This window comes from Narcine bancroftii, chromosome 5 (assembly GCF_036971445.1).
Source record: "Narcine bancroftii isolate sNarBan1 chromosome 5, sNarBan1.hap1, whole genome shotgun sequence".
NCBI classification, from domain to species: Eukaryota; Metazoa; Chordata; class Chondrichthyes; order Torpediniformes; family Narcinidae; genus Narcine; species Narcine bancroftii.
In genome coordinates, this window is record NC_091473.1 from 79,655,370 (window position 1) to 79,674,904 (window position 19,535).

Here is a 19,535-nt window from a genome sequence, read left to right on the forward strand (position 1 = left end):
CCCATATGTCACGTTTCCTTAATGTCCATTCCACAACCTTTTGAAATAAGGTTAAAGAATGTCAGTGTGAAAAAATGAATGGTAAGTAGCCTTTCTTTCTTATTTATATAGCCTGCAAATGTTTGGAATCTTAAAGGTGAGGCTAATTATTCTGGAAATTGGATAACAGGTGTGTGATCACATAAAAATTAATCTGATTTATTCTGTAGGACAGTGGAAAAATATTGGGCAGGAAATTTTGGAATAACTATAGGAACCTAATGGCTTTTCTTACCTTTCTAATGAATGGTAAGGAAGAGCAGAGGAGAGCCAATTAAAAAAGAGGTGATTTTTCCATGTCCTGATGTTTTCTCAACAAAAAACCAGATTCATCCTACTAAGTTTGCCGAGAACCTGTGTCAATCCTCACAGGTCAAATGGTGCTCCCAGCTGCCAGCCATTTTAATTCCATCCCCATTCCCACACTGACCTGTCTGTCCTCAGCCTCCTCCACCTCTCTTCACTCTCTTTACTATTACCCTGTCCTCCCTCTCCTTTTGCATCCCTGAAGTAGGATTTCAATCCACAATGTCGATTGTCCATTTTCCTCCACAGATGCTGCCAGGCCCACTGAGTTCCTCCAGCAGTTTGTTTTTTGCTCGAGTTTCCAGCTTCACCAGATTCTTGTGTCTCAATGATAAAGTTAAATGGCCATAACATTTCATGGACTGTAATTCTACAAGGTCCAATGACTTAAAGTATAATACTTGACACACTATTTATGAGTAAAACAAGTGCATTTGCATGAATGTAAACTTGAGAGGGAGAGGTTTTCAATGTATTACTCAAGATGTAGCCTTCCCTCTTCTTCATGAGAAAGAGCAAGGTTACTTCACCTCCTTTAGTCAAACAACATATTTGCTTATAATATGCTGAATTAAACACCACAAATTTGAAATTAAAAAAAAAATGCATATATATTTTAAAGTACCTGAGATTCATGTGAAAGAAATGAAAGGTTCACTTCTTTGCAACATTTTATGGGTTTTGAACATGTGTTTTTTAATTGACTGAAGAGATTATCCGGGCAATCTAGAATTGAAAAAGAAAGGTTATTTCAGTTAAAAGAGAACATCGATCAGTCTGCACTTGACAGATCAAGTACATCCTTAATAAATTATTAAACTGGGAATGTCAATACAGTAAAAACCAACACCAATGGGAATTGGTAGATACCGGATAAGTGTATTTGCCAATTGCTTGAGATTGCATGTTGCGTGTTTGGCAAACTAACCACTAGGGGCACTAATTTTAAACTTCCTTTTTTTAAAATCTATTTATTTTCCACAATTTTTTTTGCCAGTAGCTTGAATTCTGGATGACAAGGATTTTACTGTACATTGAGAATGTACCATTGAATTTGACTAAATCCAGAGTCCCACACCTTTGTTTCAATCATTGTGACAGTAAGAACACAATTATTCCTTTCCAAAAAGGGCAAATGAGTATAAATAATGGATCAGGCACCTTTTCAGGACCTTAGAAATTTCTAGTCCTTAATTAAAGATGAGATTAGAGACCGAGGCAATAAGAGAAATACATTTGCAATGAGAGGTTGTAAGTGCAGGGTAAAGTTGAATCTGAGGACAAACAGAAGGTAGAACCTTTAGGAATGAGCTTCAGAACACGCTACACAAACTCCACACCCACAAACTTCCATTGGTTAGATATTTTGTGCTCATAGGCATAATTTAGAACAATGGATAATTCTAAAAAGCTTATTTTTAACTTAACTTCCCACTCCATGGTCTTAAGGAGGAGATGACATCTGTCTGACAGTGCAGGACTACAAGTTCAATCAACGTAAATTCTGAATATCAACATGCCCAAGATATTTGACTACTGCAGTTTCCAATCATTCTCAAAAAAATGATCAACTTTCATCTCAAGTTCTTCCAGGATCTGCACAGTTAGATCATGACCTGTGTAATTAGCTCTTAGGCTGAGATGTACCTTTGCTTTCAAGAGACGTTTCTACTAAATTCTCAATGGAAGTAAGAAACAGGAAGCAAACTGTTCTGCAAGCATGCTGTGTGAACCCAGAGAAATCTGTTTTTATTCTTTAATGATAAAACTGTAAGAGTGCTGCTTGTTCATTCCACAACTGGACTAAAAGAGTCAGTCAGGAAACATCCTCAGGTCTGCCAAATGTGCACCAACCATCATCCCCCTTCCAAATTTTGCCACTCATCAACACACTAGAGGCAATTTACTATATCTGACCCATTCACCTCCCAACTCACACATCTTCAGATGTGAAAGGAAGCCAGTGCAATAATAGGAAAGCCACACAATCAGAGGAACAGCAAGAAAAATCCACATAGAAAGCACCAGAGGTCAGGATCAAACTTGGATTGAAGAGCTGTGAGGTAGCAACTCTACTGGATATGCCATTGTGTTGTTTTTATGTTGCGTAGACATTACTGGTAATCAAAATCTATAATGCTGACCAAAGGCAAATTTCTACTATCACAGAACTTTTCATTGTTTGAAAAGGAGTGGCCCTAGATTTCTGATTCCTTATATGTTCTCATTCAGACTTCATGTAATAAAGCATATAGATTGACTTAGTACATTGCAAATATGTTGATTTCAATTCAGAACGCAACACAGAACCTTACTGGATAGTTGGAAACAATCATTTTTTTTTACTGCAATCACAGTTTGCTTTCATTTTGGATATAATGAATTAATCACATATATTAATAGCAAATATAAATTAGTGTCATTAAATCATACTTAGCTTTTAAAGCTCATCTTATTCAGATGAAAATTCATTAGCCTAAGCATATTGGTCATTAACATATCCAGCTCAAATAGAAATGACCAAATTAGCAAGTGAATTATATGCAGTGCCCTCCATAATGTTTGGGACAAGGACTTTTTTTTTTCATTTATTTGCCCCCGTGCTCCACAGTTTTAAGTTTGTAATCAAAGAATTCATATGTAATTAAAGTGCACATTCCAGATTTTATTCAAGGTTATTTGTATACATCTTGGTTTGACCATTTAGAAATTACAGCACTATTTTTATACATAGTTCCCTTATTTCACAGCACTATAATGTTTGGGACATTTGGCTTCCCAGGAGTTTGAGATTTCTCAGTTATGTTTAATTGCTTCACTGGTGCAGGTATAAGAGAGCTAGGCTTGCTTCCAAGCTTTTGATTACCTTTGGAGGCTCCAGTTGCCATGTTTTAACTTGAGGACCAGAGTTGTGCCAATGAAAGTCAAAGAAGCCATTATGAGGCTGAAAAACAAGAATAAAACAGTAAGAGACATCGTCCAAACCTTAGGATGACCAAAATCAATTGTTTATAGCATTATTAAGAAGAAAGAGCGTACTGGATTGAGCTCAGTAATCACAAAGGGACTGGTATTCCAAGGAAGACCACCACTGTTGAAGACAGAAGAAGTCTCATCATAATGAAGAAAAATCCCCAAATATATGTCCAACAGATCAGAAACACTCTTCAGGAGGCAGGTGTGGATGACTACTGTCTGCAGAAGACTTTATGAACAGAAATACAGACGCTACACTGCAAGATGCAAACCATGGCAAAGGTGGTGTACTTTAGTTCTTGGGCAGCTTCTTTACGCCTCCACACTTTTCTCTTGCCATCTCTGAAACAGGTTAATCTTGGTCTCATCTGTACACAAGACCTTTTTCCAGAATTCTGCAGGCTCTTTTACATACTTATTGATAAAATGTAATCTGGCCATCCTTTCTGTGGACAACTAGTGGTTTGCATCAGTGTAGCCTCTGTATTTCTGTTCTTGAAGTCTTTTGTGGACAGTTGTTATTGACACATCCACACTTGCATCCTTAAGAGTGTTTCTGAACTGTCAGTCAGGCATTTGGGGATTTTTCTTAATTATGATGAGAATTTTTCTGTCATCAACAGTGGTGGTCTTCCTTGGAATAGCAGTCCCTTTGCAATTATTGAGCTCACCAGTATGCTCTTTCTTCTTAATGATGTTCCAAACAGTTGATTTTGGTAATCCTAAAGTTTGGGTGATATCTCTTCCTGTTTTATTCTTGTTTTTTCAACCTCGTAATGGCTTCTTTGACTTACATTAGCACAACTCTGGTCCTTGTTGAAAAATGGCAACTACGGACTCCAAAGGTGATCAAAAGCTTAGACGCAAGCCTCACTCTCTTATACCTGCATCAATTAAACATACCTGAGTATTCACAAACACCTGTGAAGCCAAATGTCCTAAACATAAGAGTGCCCTGAAATGAGGAGACTATGTATTAAAAGTGCTGTAATTTCTACATGGTCAAACCAAAAGGTATAGAAATAACCTTAAATAAAATCTGGAATGTGCCCTTTAACTACATGCTTGATTACAAATTTAAAACTGTGGTGCACAGGTGCAAATTTTTTTAAAAGTGTCTTTGTTCCAAACATTATGAAGGGCACTGTAGTTGTTTTTTCCTTTTATATTCAGAAAATAATTGACTAAATATTTGGGGCCCCCCAGAGATAAGATACAAGTTTAAATATGTTTTTGTGGTTATGTATTAAGGAGCCAACACTAGTATACTGCCAATTTACAAATTTAGGATTTATCCACTAATGAATAATTGACAAAAATAACTACCCTTTACATGTCTCTAACCAGTGAATCAGTACTGACTTGCCTAGGTCATGTAAATCTTACAGAGTAGACTGGACATATCTAGATGAAGACACATACAATATAGCAATGGAATTATTTTGGACCAAGAAAAAAACAGGAACTTACAGTCAGTGAAGTAAACATAAGCAGCTTTATACTTGTGATTCCTTTTTCTGAAATCATTTATTAGTGCTTCTACTGACTGAGAAATAAAGGAACAAATGGTTTCAGCAAACACAGTTTGCAAGCAGAATAATTCACAAATATTTACTTGAATACACTTTCCCCTTCATTGAAACTCAAATGTTTCAACAATTTTTTTTTTGTTGGAAGCGTTTGCCTTAAAATTGCTCACAAGATTTTTGTAAATGTTCAAGATATTAATAACTCTACAAACAAAAATCTTACATTTTGTATACAGGTATTCCCCGACATATGTCCGAGTTCCATTCTGGATGACCGGTCGTATCTCGGAATGGACGTACTTACCTGATTAGTCGGTGTCCTGGGTCTGTCAGCTGGGCACAGCTATCTTGGTTCCTATGCACATGCATAAGTCTTCGGTAGGTGCATGCGCAGTGGGTTTGCATATTGGAGTTCGGTTGGCGCATGCACGAGAGTTAAGCGCCCTAACGACATTGAATTCGCACCCTTAATTCTCACACGTCCACCAACCGAACTCCAATATGCAAACCCATCATGCATGTGCCAATCGGAGACTCACGCATATGCATAGGAATCAAGATGGCCACACCCAGCTGGACCCCAGGACGCCGGCTAACAAGGTAAGTACGCAAATTTTGGCTTTTACATGCCCTGTATATCTGTTATAGTTTGTCAAATACAACATAATCCACATAAATTTTATATTTTTTCTTAATTTTTTTAAAGGCATTTGATTGTATGTGCGGATGGACATAGGTCGCAAATTGGGGAGTAGCTGTATATCCATTGAGGTTACAACAATAATAAATAACTTAACAAGAAATAAAGCAGCATACAAATGATGAAGACAAGTTTCTCTTGTGCCCCTCTGATTTTTTTAGGTTAGTTGTACAAATTTTCCCTGGATATAACAATTTTAATGTTCAGCAGTGAAAATAATTCTTTCGAGTTACAACTTTATATTCTGTATCAGAAGCATGCATTCCTCTTTCTAAGAGCTTTACTAACACTGAAACAAACCACCTTTTCTGTTGGAGTAATGAAGTAGATGGCCTTCATATCTGGAACTGGCTCACGATTTTTGTGTAGGTCTTCAACAACTAAGGACAAACATTCAGAGTAAGTGCAATTCCAAAAAGAATTATTGGTATTAGTCATTGCATGATCAATTGTGGGCCGATACAAATCTAATAAAATCACACGCTCAGCATCTGGACAAACTATAATAAGATTGACATTCTTTCCCATATTCTCTTTGTCATTTGTACATAAATAAGCAACTAAAATTTGGGGCTTTAGTGCCCAGAGGACTGCACCCCACAATACATCCTCACATGAGAGCAAGGAGAAGTAATGAAATAAATTAATGCAGTTTTATTGAATGCACACAGAAGTATAAACAAAGAGCTTGAAATGTTTTTTATATTGTTGTTGCACGTCAATGGTATTAAAAAGGAACTCAAACCATTTATTTCATCATAAGGATAGATCAATTTATTAGATTGATCATTGGATCATTTAACATAATAAAATTAATATCCAATATCCAATCCAGACAACAATTTGGAATGTGGAAAAAAGTAATGTTTCCTTTCTCTTTCTTGATTGCGAGCATAATCATTGAAATTTTACTCCTGCAATAAGCTGGCTCTCTGTCAAACAATTCTGTCAATCCCATTCCTCTTCTCTTTCAGCATAGCCCTGCAAACTATTTTCCTTCAGTTGATGATTCAAATATCTTTTCAAAGGCTTGATTATCTCTGTTTCCAACAAATTTACAAGGCTACGTCCTCCAAATGTAAACCTCCTTCACACTGGATTTGGGGACTGTTTTGCATCTACTCTCTGTCTACAATGACCAGCCCAAGCTTCAACTTCCCTTCCCATTCTCACACTGTCCTGAAAATCCTTGGCCTTCCCCACCTCTAAAGTAAGTTAGAGGAACACACCTTACATTCACCTGCTTGGTCTACAGCAGTGGTTTTCAAACTTTTTCTTTCCACTCACCTACCACTTTAAGTATTCCCTATGCCATAAGTGCTCTGTGATTAGTAAGGGATTACTTAAAGTAGTAGGTGAGTGGGAAGAAAAAGTTTGAAAACCACTGTTTTAATCGTTCCTAATTGACTCGTTATGTGCATGGTTTCATAATCACCCCCTGTATCTGTCTCAACTTCACCTTATTTGGCTCATCTTTCCTCTATCTGATCCCCATGTTATTTCTTGCCTCTCTATGCCTTAGTCTGGCACCTGTCAATCAACTGCCTCTGACACACCATCTGTTCACTATCCTTCACCAATTCCTCACTGTTCCATGCCCTACCCCACCCATCCTGTCCTCATTATACTGGCTATCTCCCCTGCATATTCTCAGTCTTGATGAAGAGCTCTGAACTAGAACATTGACCATTCCTTTTCTTCCATTGATGCTGCTTGACCCGGTGAGTTCCTCTAGCTGATTGTTGCTCTTTACAAATCTTGCCCCTTTCAAAGACAATTTCATTTTAATTTAGAGATGCACAGTAACAGGTCCTTCTGACCCAATTACAGCCATGTGACCAATTACTAATGAACCCATACTCTTTGGAAAGTGGGAAGAAACCCCATGATAAGAATGTACAAACTCCTTGCAGAGAGCAATGGATTCAAATCTGGGTACCTGGCACTGATAGTATTGCACTAACTGCTAAACTATCCTTGCCTCCCAAACAGAGAGATACACAGATCCCTCTGTTCCTGAACAGGCATTAGATCTTAGGCACTTAATTTGCATTGCTTGCCTCCCTTATATCATCAAAGAGAGAAAGAGAAGACTTTTTTTAAAATTACATCAGGAGCATGTCATACCATTTTGCATACAAGTACAGTGTATGCAGTGCAGTGCCTGACTATGTTGATGTATGTCTCAGCCATTTTGTATACAGCAAGGCCCTATCAATAAACAGTTTATTTCATTTTATTTGTTTTTGTTGCTATTGATTGAGAAGGGAAGCTGACAAACACAATGAAAGAAAACTTAGTGAATAATGATACCTCCATAAAAGGGAAGTAGTCAAAAATCCTATCCAAAGGCCTGCAGTTCTGACAATGCAGTAATTTCAGTATAGTATTGTTAAAAAAAAAATCAGCTTGGTTGAGCTTTCAAACGTTATTTATTAGCTACAAAAGACACTGTTCTAGCTTAAAAATGCTTTCAGGTGTATTATGATTTACTCAGCTAAGTCCTCTCATTCCGCCTTCAGGATGTTCACTCTTTTTTAAATTCAGGGCATCTTTGTGAAGATTGACAGGTGCTGACAGATTAGGACTTTCTGTTTAAATAGACTCCAACAGAATCTAAATGGATCAGACCATAATGTTAACATCCTTATTGAAGCATTCATCTTTCTAGTGAACCAAATCAGAAGTGATATAATCTGACAATGAGTTTCAATAATTTTTGTGTGTCATTTTGTATCAACATTTTGTTCTGTAGCTGAATATTTTACTAAAAATTCCTCATCCCTCCAAACCTACTTATACCATGGCAAAACATTACTGAAGCAAGATATTAAGTCATTACTGATTTGCTGAACCAGTTTGATTGAGTACTTCGGAGGGTCAATCTGACATTGTCTTTGGACTGAAGGAGCTGTTCCTGTGTTATATTGTTCTGTGATCTATGTTAGTAGAATTTGTAAAGTTGAGGAAAAAGGAAAATAATTTCTTTAACTTTAAATTTCTGAGTAAAATGGTTGAGGTTGAGGACTGAGCTTAAAAATTGGGAAAATGGAGATAGGTGGATGAAGGGAAAACATAAATCTCAAACAGATGTCATTTCTTCCTTTTATAAGTCATCTCATTGGTAAATTTACAATAAACTGACAACAAAAACAAAAGAAATATAAGATTATAGAAATTCAGTCATGGTCAGATAACAAGTGTACATACCACTAATATTTTCAGCCATGAGTGTGGACATCTTGCAGCAAGAGGAGAGCAGCTTTGTGGTGTAATGGTCCAAAATAAGAATCTGCAAGTACAAAGGGACAACTTCAGATTCTTGTAGTACAGTTATGCTCTGCATAACGTCTGTTCAGGCAACGTCCAACTGCATATAGGTCTGTGGCCGCATAAGGTTATAATAGTTCAGAAATCCCACTTGGAGAACAGGATGTAGTGGATGTAACCAGACGTATCGAACATTACAGCTTCCCGCATGCAACATGTGTATCTCATGTCTCTTGTACGCACAGCAATTGTGCTTCGAGGCGTATAATGGTACAGTACATATATATTGTGCTTCGAGGCGTATAATGGTACAGTACATATATATTGTGCTTCGAGGCGTATAATGGTACAGTACATATATATTGTGCTTCGAGGCGTATAATGGTACAGTACATATATATTGTGCTTCGAGGCGTATAATGGTACAGTACATATATATTGTGCTTCGAGGCGTATAATGGTACAGTACATATATATTGTGCTTCGAGGCGTATAATGGTACAGTACATATATATTGTGCTTCGAGGTGTATAATGGTACAGTACATATATAACCTAGAATACATATGTCTTGATAATCATAATAAACACTTAGGCTACTGCCTTATGTATGTACTGTTTCTATTGTAATTTTAATATGAACTTTCCCTACTTACAAATAAAAAGTTTACCATATAGCAATGTATGCATCAACTCGTACGCAGCACCATCCAATCTCATGTATGGCGCGTCTCTTGACTGTTGTAGCTTTGCTAAGTATATTCTGTAATATGGTGTTCGCACAATGTCCAAATTGCATAACATCCTATTTCACAGAATGTATTGTGGACGTTAGGTGACTCATTATTGTTATTTCCATTCGGTTAATAGTTGTCCCGGTCCGGACAGGGAGTGGGAGGCGGCGGCCCCAGTCCAGGCACAGGGAGAGCAGCAGCGGCCCCGGCCCCGGTCCGGGCGAAGGGTAGACGGCGGCGGCCCCGATATGGGCAGGAGCAAGGGGGAGACGGCGGCCCCGGCCTCGGTCGAGTGAGGCAGGCGGAGGCCCCGGTCCGGGCAGGGAGTGGGAGGCGGTGGCCCCAGTCCAGGCACAGGGTGAACTGCGGCGGCCTCGGCCCCGGTCCGGGCAGTATGGACCGACCTAGGAGGGGAGGCAGGCCCCTCCAGCCCGGGTAAGAAACCTGCATAGGAGAAGGCCACTCCGATATAAAACCTACGACCCAAGGACCTCGCTGCCACGTCCCAGCTTGCTTGGCCACGGCACACGAACCATGGGTGTAAAGGGTGGGGCCAGTACTGCGCGCACTGCACTCCACCTAAAAGCTCCTTTGCGCAGGCCCGAGGACAGGTCCACGTCCTCCCCCTCAACGTCCTCCCCCTCAACGTCCTCCCCCTCCACGTCCTCCCCCTCCACGTCCTCCCCCTCCACGTCCTCCCCCTCCACGTCCTCCCCCTCAAAAGATGCTCACAAACTCAAGCTAGCATGCTGGAACATCAGAACCATGCTAGACAAGACTGACAGCCACCGACCTGAATGTCGGTCTGCCCTCATTGCACATGAACTCCTCAGACTTGACATCGACATAGCCGCTCTCAGTGAAGTCCGCCTGGCAGGTGTAGGCAGCCTCCAAGAACGCGGCGCGGGCTACACACTCTACTGGTCTGGCAAGCCTTCGGATGAACGACGCCTATCTGGTGTAGGCTTCATGGTCAAGAGCTTCATTGCCTCCAAACTCGAAAACCTTCCGACAGGCCTCTCGGACCGAATCATGTCCATGCGACTCCCACTTCAAAACAAGCGTCACATCACCCTCATCAGTGTCTATGCTCCAACCCTCCAGGCGGAACCAGCAGAAAAGAACAAGTTCTACACCGACCTGCGCAACCTCATCCAACGTACCCCTACAGCCGACAAGGTTGTCATCCTGGGCGACTTCAACGCTCGTGTCGGCAAAGACTCAGAAACCTGGCCAGGAATCCTGGGCAAGCATGGCGTCGGCAAGTGCAACGACAATGGGCGCCTCCTGTTGGAGCTCTGCGCAGAACAGCGGCTTGTCATTACAAACACCCTTTTTCAGCAGAGGGACAGCCTTAAGACCACCTGGATGCATCCCCGATCCAAACACTGGCACCTCCTGGACTACATCCTGGTGCGAGAAAGTGACAAACAAGATGTGCTCCACACCAGGGTCATGCCTAGCGCGGAATGCCACACTGACCACCGGCTGGTTCGCTGCAAGCTCAACCTTCACTTCAAGCCAAAGCCCAGGAACAATAAAGCCCCCAGAAAGAGGTTCAATGTTGGAAAACTGCAGTCAGACGAAGCGAGAGGAAACTTCCAGGCAAACCTCAAAGCAAAGCTCGACGTTGCAACCCGCCTCACGGACCCGTCCCCTGAAACCCTCTGGGATCAGTTGAAGGCTACCATACTGCAATCCACTGAAGAGGTACTGGGCTTCTCCTCCAGGAAAAACAAGGACTGGTTTGACGAAAACAGCCAGGAAATCCAGGAGCTGCTGGCAAAGAAGCGAGCTGCCCACCAGGCTCACCTTACAAAGCCGTCCTGTCCAGAGAAGAAACAAGCCTTCCGTCACGCATGCAGCCATCTTCAGCGCAAACTCCGGGAGATCCAAAATGAGTGGTGGACTAGCCTCGCCAAACGAACACAGCTCAGCGCGGACATTGGCGACTTCAGGGGTTTCTACGAGGCTCTAAAGGCTGTGTACGGCCCCTCACCCCAAGTCCAAAGCCCGCTGCGCAGCTCAGACGGCAAAGTCCTCCTCAGCGACAAGATCTCCATCCTCAACCGATGGTCAGAACACTTCCAATCTCTTTTCAGTACCAACCGCTCAGTCCAAGATTCCGCCCTGCTCCAGCTCCCTCAACAGCCCCTAAGGCTAGAGCTGGATGAGGTTCCCACCCTGGATGAGACATATAAGGCAATCGAACAACTGAAAAGTGGCAAAGCAGCAGGTATGGATGGAATCCCCCCAGAAGTCTGGAAGGCTGGCGGCAAAACTCTGCATGCCAAACTGCATGAGTTTTTCAAGCTTTGTTGGGACCAAGGTAAACTGCCTCAGGATCTTCGTGATGCCACCATCATCACCCTGTACAAAAACAAAGGCGAGAAATCAGACTGCTCAAACTACAGGGGAATCACGTTGCTCTCCATTGCAGGCAAAATCTTCGCTAGGATTCTACTAAATAGAATAATACCTAGTGTCGCTGAGAATATTCTCCCAGAATCACAGTGCGGCTTTCGCGCAAACAGAGGAACCACTGACATGGTCTTTGCCCTCAGACAGCTCCAAGAAAAGTGCAGAGAACAAAACAAAGGACTCTACATCACCTTTGTTGACCTCACCAAAGCCTTCGACACCGTGAGCAGGAAAGGGCTTTGGCAAATACTAGAGCGCATCGGATGTCCCCCAAAGTTCCTCAACATGATTATCCAACTGCACGAAAACCAACAAGGTCGGGTCAGATACAGCAATGAGCTCTCTGAACCCTTCTCCATTAACAATGGCGTGAAGCAAGGCTGTGTTCTCGCATCAACCCTCTTTTCAATCTTCTTCAGCATGATGCTGAACCAAGCCATGAAAGACCCCAACAATGAAGACGCTGTTTACATCCGGTACCGCACGGATGGCAGTCTCTTCAATCTGAGGCGCCTGCAAGCTCACACCAAGACACAAGAGAAACTTGTCCGTGAACTACTCTTTGCAGATGATGCCGCTTTAGTTGCCCATTCAGAGCCAGCTCTTCAGCGCTTGACGTCCTGCTTTGCGGAAACTGCCAAAATGTTTGGCCTGGAAGTCAGCCTGAAGAAAACTGAGGTCCTCCATCAGCCAGCTCCCCACCATGACTACCAGCCCCCCCACATCTCCATCGGGCACACAAAACTCAAAACGGTCAACCAGTTTACCTATCTCGGCTGCACCATTTCATCAGATGCAAGGATCGACAATGAGATAGACAACAGACTCGCCAAGGCAAATAGCGCCTTTGGAAGACTACACAAAAGAGTCTGGAAAAACAACCAACTGAAAAACCTCACAAAGATAAGCGTATACAGAGCCGTTGTCATACCCACACTCCTGTTCGGCTCCGAATCATGGGTCCTCTACCGGCACCACCTACGGCTCCTAGAACGCTTCCACCAGCGTTGTCTCCGCTCCATCCTCAACATCCATTGGAGCGCTCACACCCCTAACGTCGAGGTACTCGAGATGGCAGAGGTCGACAGCATCGAGTCCACGATGCTGAAGATCCAGCTGCGCTGGATGGGTCACGTCTCCAGAATGGAGGACCATCGCCTTCCCAAGATCGTATTATATGGCGAGCTCTCCACTGGCCACCGTGACAGAGGTGCACCAAAGAAAAGGTACAAGGACTGCCTAAAGAAATCTCTTGGTGCCTGCCACATTGACCACCGCCAGTGGGCTGATAACGCCTCAAACTGTGCATCTTGGCACCTCACAGTTTGGCGGGCAGCAGCCTCCTTTGAAGAAGACCGCAGAGCCCACCTCACTGACAAAAGGCAAAGGAGGAAAAACCCAACACCCAACCCCAACCAACCAATTTTCCCTTGCAACCGCTGCAATCGTGTCTGCCTGTCCCGCATCGGACTGGTCAGCCACAAACGAGCCTGCAGCTGACGTGGACTTTTTTACCCCCTCCATAAATCTTCGTCCGCGAAGCCAAGCCAAAGTAAAGTAAGTAATAGTTGAAACAGGCATCAAGTCAAACATTTTCTGAAGCATTATGCTTACAGGCTGTAAAGTCTTCTTACGCAACACTTTTTTCCTCTTCTTCATAGGGAATTGACTTTGCCTGGATGCAATTCTGCCACAACTTGAGATGACTATTTTTAATTCTATATCTATGTTAACTACGATACAAACTGTTGATAATGGAGGAAGAGGAAATCACAGCTTTACGTGGAGTTTCTAGCAGGCACTCTTCTAAAGCAAGCAGGAGTGGAATTACTTTCCCATCCATATCACATATATGATGAACAATGTCTCTTATGCCACATGAGGCATTTTCAATTATTTTACAATTGACCATTGACCATAGATCAAAACTAGAATTCTAGATGGCAATCAATAAGATAACCTGATGCATTGCTACTAATATGCTGGGTGGTCGTGAGGAAAGGGAAAGGTGGCGACTATAACAAACATCGGTTACTATTGTTACCATGTATATCAGTCATTCTCATCGGGAGCAGTAAGCCCCAAGGGCCACAGTACATCTAAGAGGAGGGGGAGGAGGTCACGGACTGAAATACTTAATGGGGGGATCAAGGTGTATAGGGGGGCATGGAGAATGAATGGATTTAAAACATTTATTGCGCAAGAAAATGACTGCTGCTAGGCTTTGCTGTATAGTTCGAAACAACACAAGTTTTATTTCAAGGTTGGAGGCATTTGAACACAGCCTAAAATAAACTAGATAAATATGGAAAATGTTTACAATTTCCAAATCTGAACACAAATGCAGAGGCACTGAAGAATAATTACATTACAGACAGTCCATGAGTTATGAGCGAGATCCTTTATAATCTCTTTTAAGTCGAATTTGTAGATAAGTCAGAACAGGTCCATCTGGTTCTTATTTAGCGTCAATTAGTCAAATGTTTGTCTTAGTAAATATTTTACTTTTTTATGCATATAAAACTACTAGAGTCAATTTCTTGAAGTAGGCACACTTAACACAGTGTTAGCGGCAACGTAATCCGACTTAAAATAGCGGATGGCATTCTCCTTACTCGAGCCAATGCACTGGAAGTCAAGCGTATTCCGCCTGTAAGTATGAGTTGTCTGTAAGTCGGACATTCATAACCCAGGGACTGCCTGTACTGTTTATATGAACACCTAAAGCAAATGTGCACACAATTCTGCAGGAAAGATTTAATGACCTGTTCAACCTCAGTATCCTGTATTGGATATTATTGAGGAACAACCCACCAATAATGATATAGAAATTCAAGAGAATTTGATTGATCTTCAATGTGATATCATTGCACGCTGTAACTTCATTCAAATCAAACAAGATTTTTGGGTTAAGAGTGATCTGCCGAATATATTTCCAAAACTATGGGAAAAGGCCAAAATATTTTTCAATGCCTTTCCTTCAACATACTTAGTTCAACGTGGATTCAGCAAGATAGTTTCCTTGACAAAATCCAGGAACAGACTTGGTATCACAACAGGAGGTGGCCTTCGACTATCTCTATCCAATTTGGAGCCCGACATCAAGAAACTTGCAGAGGAACATCCAGCTCAAGAATCACACTAAAATTTTCATTTTTATAAAGTTATTTTTTGAAGTTCTTTTTATTAAATTTTTACATCCATGAGTTTATGCTTAAGGTTTCCTGATGACCCTGTTTTCTTTTCAACTCGTAACAATTAAAAAAAAATGTTTCTATGTAGTTGGTAGGAGAAAAGAATGGAAAAAAACAACCAAACTTGAGTCCTTCACTGGGAAGGGTTCCACAACTTAAGCAGAGTCCGAAGGGGGCCATAGCCAAAAAAGTGTTGAGAATGTTCACATGGCTCCCACCATCCATCAGAATAGAAACTGAAAGATGGATTTGCTGGAATATAATTTAAACTTAATTTAATGTCATCTTGGATCTGAATTTAAAAAGTATGCTGCAATGTTAGTGTTCCCATGTTCCCAATAAACAGTGGGCAAATCATTATTATTTAATGCATAACTTACACAGAAGAATGGATAAATTTCCAAATTTCCAAACTAAAAAATCCTATTGGAAGTCCCTCTAAATAGCAGAAAATATCAAAAATCCTTGGGAGTTCGAAATCCTGAGGACTAATTGAGATAGCAATGTGACAGCAACTTAAAATGAGAAAAACAAAGATGCTGATTAAAAACAATGGATCAAAGACCTTGGTGAGAAGGATAAAGAGAACCCCCAGGGAATTCTACAAGTATATGAAGAACTAGAGCACACATGTCAAACTCTGGCCCACGGGCCAAGATCATATTAAATATATATTAGAGTTGGCCCGCTGGCCGCCGCGCAAGTATAGCACATGCACAGCAGCAAGCACTACCATGGTAGTTTTTAGCACTTCCACAGCAGGCACAGCAGTACACCGATATAGTTAACGGGAAAGTTAATTAGATATTCACACCGCCGCCTAGCTCCAACGGACCCGCCGCCTAGCTCCAACGGACCCGTCGCCTAGCTCCAACGGACCCGCCGCCTAGCTCCAACGTCTCCTTGAGCTTCATCTGTGGGTGGGTACTGCTGGGCATCGGACTTTCCGCTGGGGTGGAGGTCGCGGACGAGTTCCACTGCTCTCACGGTATTCCCGGTGAGATTGCGAGACCAGCGGGGACTCCTTGGGTTGTTGGCGGCGGTTGTGGCAGGCGGAGGCGGGGGCAGAGGAGGGAGAGGGGGCGGAGGGGGGATGCCGCTCGGGTTTGCTGGCTGGGCTGGGGAGGGCTCCCTGGCATGCTTCTCGGCAACGTGCGATCCTTGGCTTAAAGGCTAGAGAGAAATATTATTTATTGAATATTTTATTTCTTATTTGTTAATGCTTCTTATGGAAAGAGTTTAACCAAACTATTATTAAACATTTATTTTAATAAGAAAAAGTTTAACATTACATATGTTGAGAGAAAACATGTAGATGTTGTGGAAAATTTTCAATAAATATTTAGTTCAGCCCTCGACTTAGTCCAAGTTTTTAATTTTGGCCCTCGGTGAATTTGAGTTTGACACCCCTGAACTAGAGGATAGATCGTGTGATTGTGGAAACATGTGGATGGAGTCCAAGGAAGTAGCGGACGTCCTTTTGTTTTGAATATTTTATTTATGATTTTCCCAACTTAAACTCAAACAGTTATCAACATTATCAGTGGCAATGTTAATGGTACCAGCATTGACTACAATTTACAATTATCCATTTTATAGTTTCTGCAGAGATCAAACTCTTTCCATCTCCCTCCCTCCCCACCTCCCACATTTAACACTTAACAAACCACAGTTCTTCTTCTTCTTCTTCTTCTTCTTTGGCTTGGCTTCGCGGACGAAGATTTATGGAGGGGGTAAAAGTCCACGTCAGCTGCAGGCTCGTTTGTGGCTGACAAGTCCGATGCGGGACAGGCAGACACGGTTGCAGCGGCTGCAGGGGAAAATTGGTTGGTTGGGGTTGGGTGTTGGGTTTTTCCTCCTTTGCCTTTTGTCAGTGAGGTGGGCTCTGCGGTCTTCTTCAAAGGAGGTTGCTGCCCGCCAAACTGTGAGGCGCCAAGATGCACGGTTTGAGGCGATATCAGCCCACTGGCGGTGGTCAATGTGGCAGGCACCAAGAGATTTCTTTAGGCAGTCCTTGTACCTTTTCTTTGGTGCACCTCTGTCACGGTGGCCAGTGGAGAGCTCGCCATAGAACACGATCTTGGGAAGGCGATGGTCCTCCATTCTGGAGACGTGACCCACCCAGCGCAGCTGGATCTTCAGCAGCGTGGACTCGATGCTGTCGACCTCTGCCATCTCGAGTACTTCGACGTTAGGGATGAAAGCGCTCCAATGGATGTTGAGGATGGAGCACAACATTCAAGACATTCACAATAAAGGTATAAGGTTTTATGGGTTTGTCATGACCTGGCAGCCAGTGCTCAGGCTGTTTTCTTCTCTTGACTTTTCCTGGTTGGGATGGGATGGACCCCCTCCACCACCCCGTCCCCCCACCGATTGAGGGATAGACGGGGAAGGTAGGGCGGTGAGGTGTGATGGTCCACACTATAGTCGTGCTCCTATGGAATTTAAGTATGGTTGCCAAATTTTCAAAAAACTGTTACTTTTTTTAAGTTGTAATTTTTTTCTAGGGGAACACAGCTTTGCATTTCCATGTTCCAGTGAGTAATGCTCAGGCAGGAGTCAGATTTCCAGGTAACCATTATACACTTCCTGGCCACTGCCAATGTGATCAATACGAATTGGTCTTGAAATATGGACAGATTCATTGTAAGTCTTATGTCCATTATGTTTCCCAACAGGAACAACTCTGGGTCTTGTGGGAATTCTTTACCTATAATTTTTTTCTAGGACTTGTCCTAGTTCCACCCAGAAGGGTCTCATTTTGGGATATGTCCAGGTTGTATGCACAAAAGTCCCTGCCGCAATGCCACATCTAAAAAATTGGTCTGACATTTCTGGTTTAGATCTGTTCAATTTTTGCAGCGTCAGGTACAGCTGGTGTAGAGAGTTGTACCAAACTATACTGCACATTAATGATTGTAGTCATGCTGATCTGACATAAGTCAGACTAGCACCGCTCATCAATTGTTATTCCTAGGTCCAACTCGCACCTCTTCCTTGAGTTGTGAGGGCCTGGCTTAGGTCCTTCTGCTTGGAGCAACATATACATCGCTGAGATGAACTTCTATGTGTTCCTGCTTCGAATCAAGGCCTCTATGTCACTAAAAATTGGTAGGGCCATAGTTGGATCTAATTTCTCCTTCAGAAAAAGTCCTATCTGAAGGTAGCAGTGTAATATTTTATTTGATAAATCATACTTATGCCTGAGTTGCTCAAATGACATTAGCTGCTCCCGCTCGTAACAGTCCTCTTCATACCTGATGCCATTACAACGCCAGGTGACTAGGATCTTTTTACCTATCGTCAATGGTATCAATCTATTTGGAGTCAGGGGTGTTTTTGGGGACAGCCCCCCTTTGATTCCTAGAAATTTAGTCCAAATGAAGATAATTTGTTTTAGTATAGAGCTGCCTGTTTTTCCAGATAACAATTTAGCATTCCATTTATAAATAAAGTCCTCTGCTACCTTCTCGTCTACCCCATGCAGATAAATTTGTGCCCAGGATGGTACACCTCCCCTTTCAAAGAATCAGACTATGCATCTCAGCTGGGCTGCCCAATGGTATTTCTTGAAGTCTGGCATTCGTAATCTGCCCAGACTGTAATCCCAGGTCAATTTTTCCATAGAGACCCTGACTACCTTTCCATTCCATAAAAATGTTCTAATTCATGAGAGCAAATTTTTGAAGAATCCCCAGGGCAATGCCATGGACAGTGCTTGGAAGAGATAATGAAGTCTCATATAAACACAGATGACCCTGCCCATTAAAGTTATGGGCAGGGACATCCAACTATTTAAGTCCTCCTCAATTCTCCCAAGCTAGGGGGGATAATTTAGTTTATATAAATTATTCAGAGTATTGTTTATTCTGATTTCTAGATATTTGATCCTGTTTTGTGGCTACTTTAAATAATTATTTTCTTGGTATTGACTGTAATTCCCCTTTATTAAGTGGCATAGTTTTGCTCTTGTCTCAATTACCTTATAGCCAGAGATCTCCCAATAGTCCTCCAGAGTAGAGCGCAGTTTGGACAATGAGTTTTCTGGGTCTGTCAGATATATCAGTACGTCATCAGCAAACAAATTGATTTTACATTCTTCCTGGCCTGCTCTAAAACCCTTGATGTCTGGATCCTGGTGAATGATCAGCTAGTGGCTCCATAGCTAATATGAACGGGGCTGGAGATAGCAGGCACCCTTGTCTACTTGATCTTGTCAGTGGGAAAGCTGGAGAAATTTGTCCATTGGTCAAAACTTTAGCCTTGAGCACAAGGTAAAGCACCCTTATACCCTTATCCAATTTATAAAAGTTGCCCCTAACCCCAACTTTTCCAACACTTTGAATAAGAAATCCCACTCCAAT

At 42.1% G+C, this 19,535-nt stretch overlaps 1 protein-coding gene across 1 annotated transcript in view; it reads right to left on the reverse strand.

Moving 5' to 3' along the window:
- The window catches only part of stxbp3 (syntaxin binding protein 3), a 96,083-nt gene that overhangs the window by 46,720 nt on the left and 29,828 nt on the right, over positions 1-19,535 (reverse strand). The window contains exons 3-6 of the mRNA XM_069937977.1: positions 8,761-8,842; positions 5,854-5,930; positions 4,792-4,867; positions 971-1,071 (exon numbers count right to left, since the gene is read on the reverse strand). Of these exons, the coding sequence (XP_069794078.1) occupies positions 971-1,071; positions 4,792-4,867; positions 5,854-5,930; positions 8,761-8,842 (336 nt within the window). The remainder of the gene's footprint in view (positions 1-970; positions 1,072-4,791; positions 4,868-5,853; positions 5,931-8,760; positions 8,843-19,535) is intronic.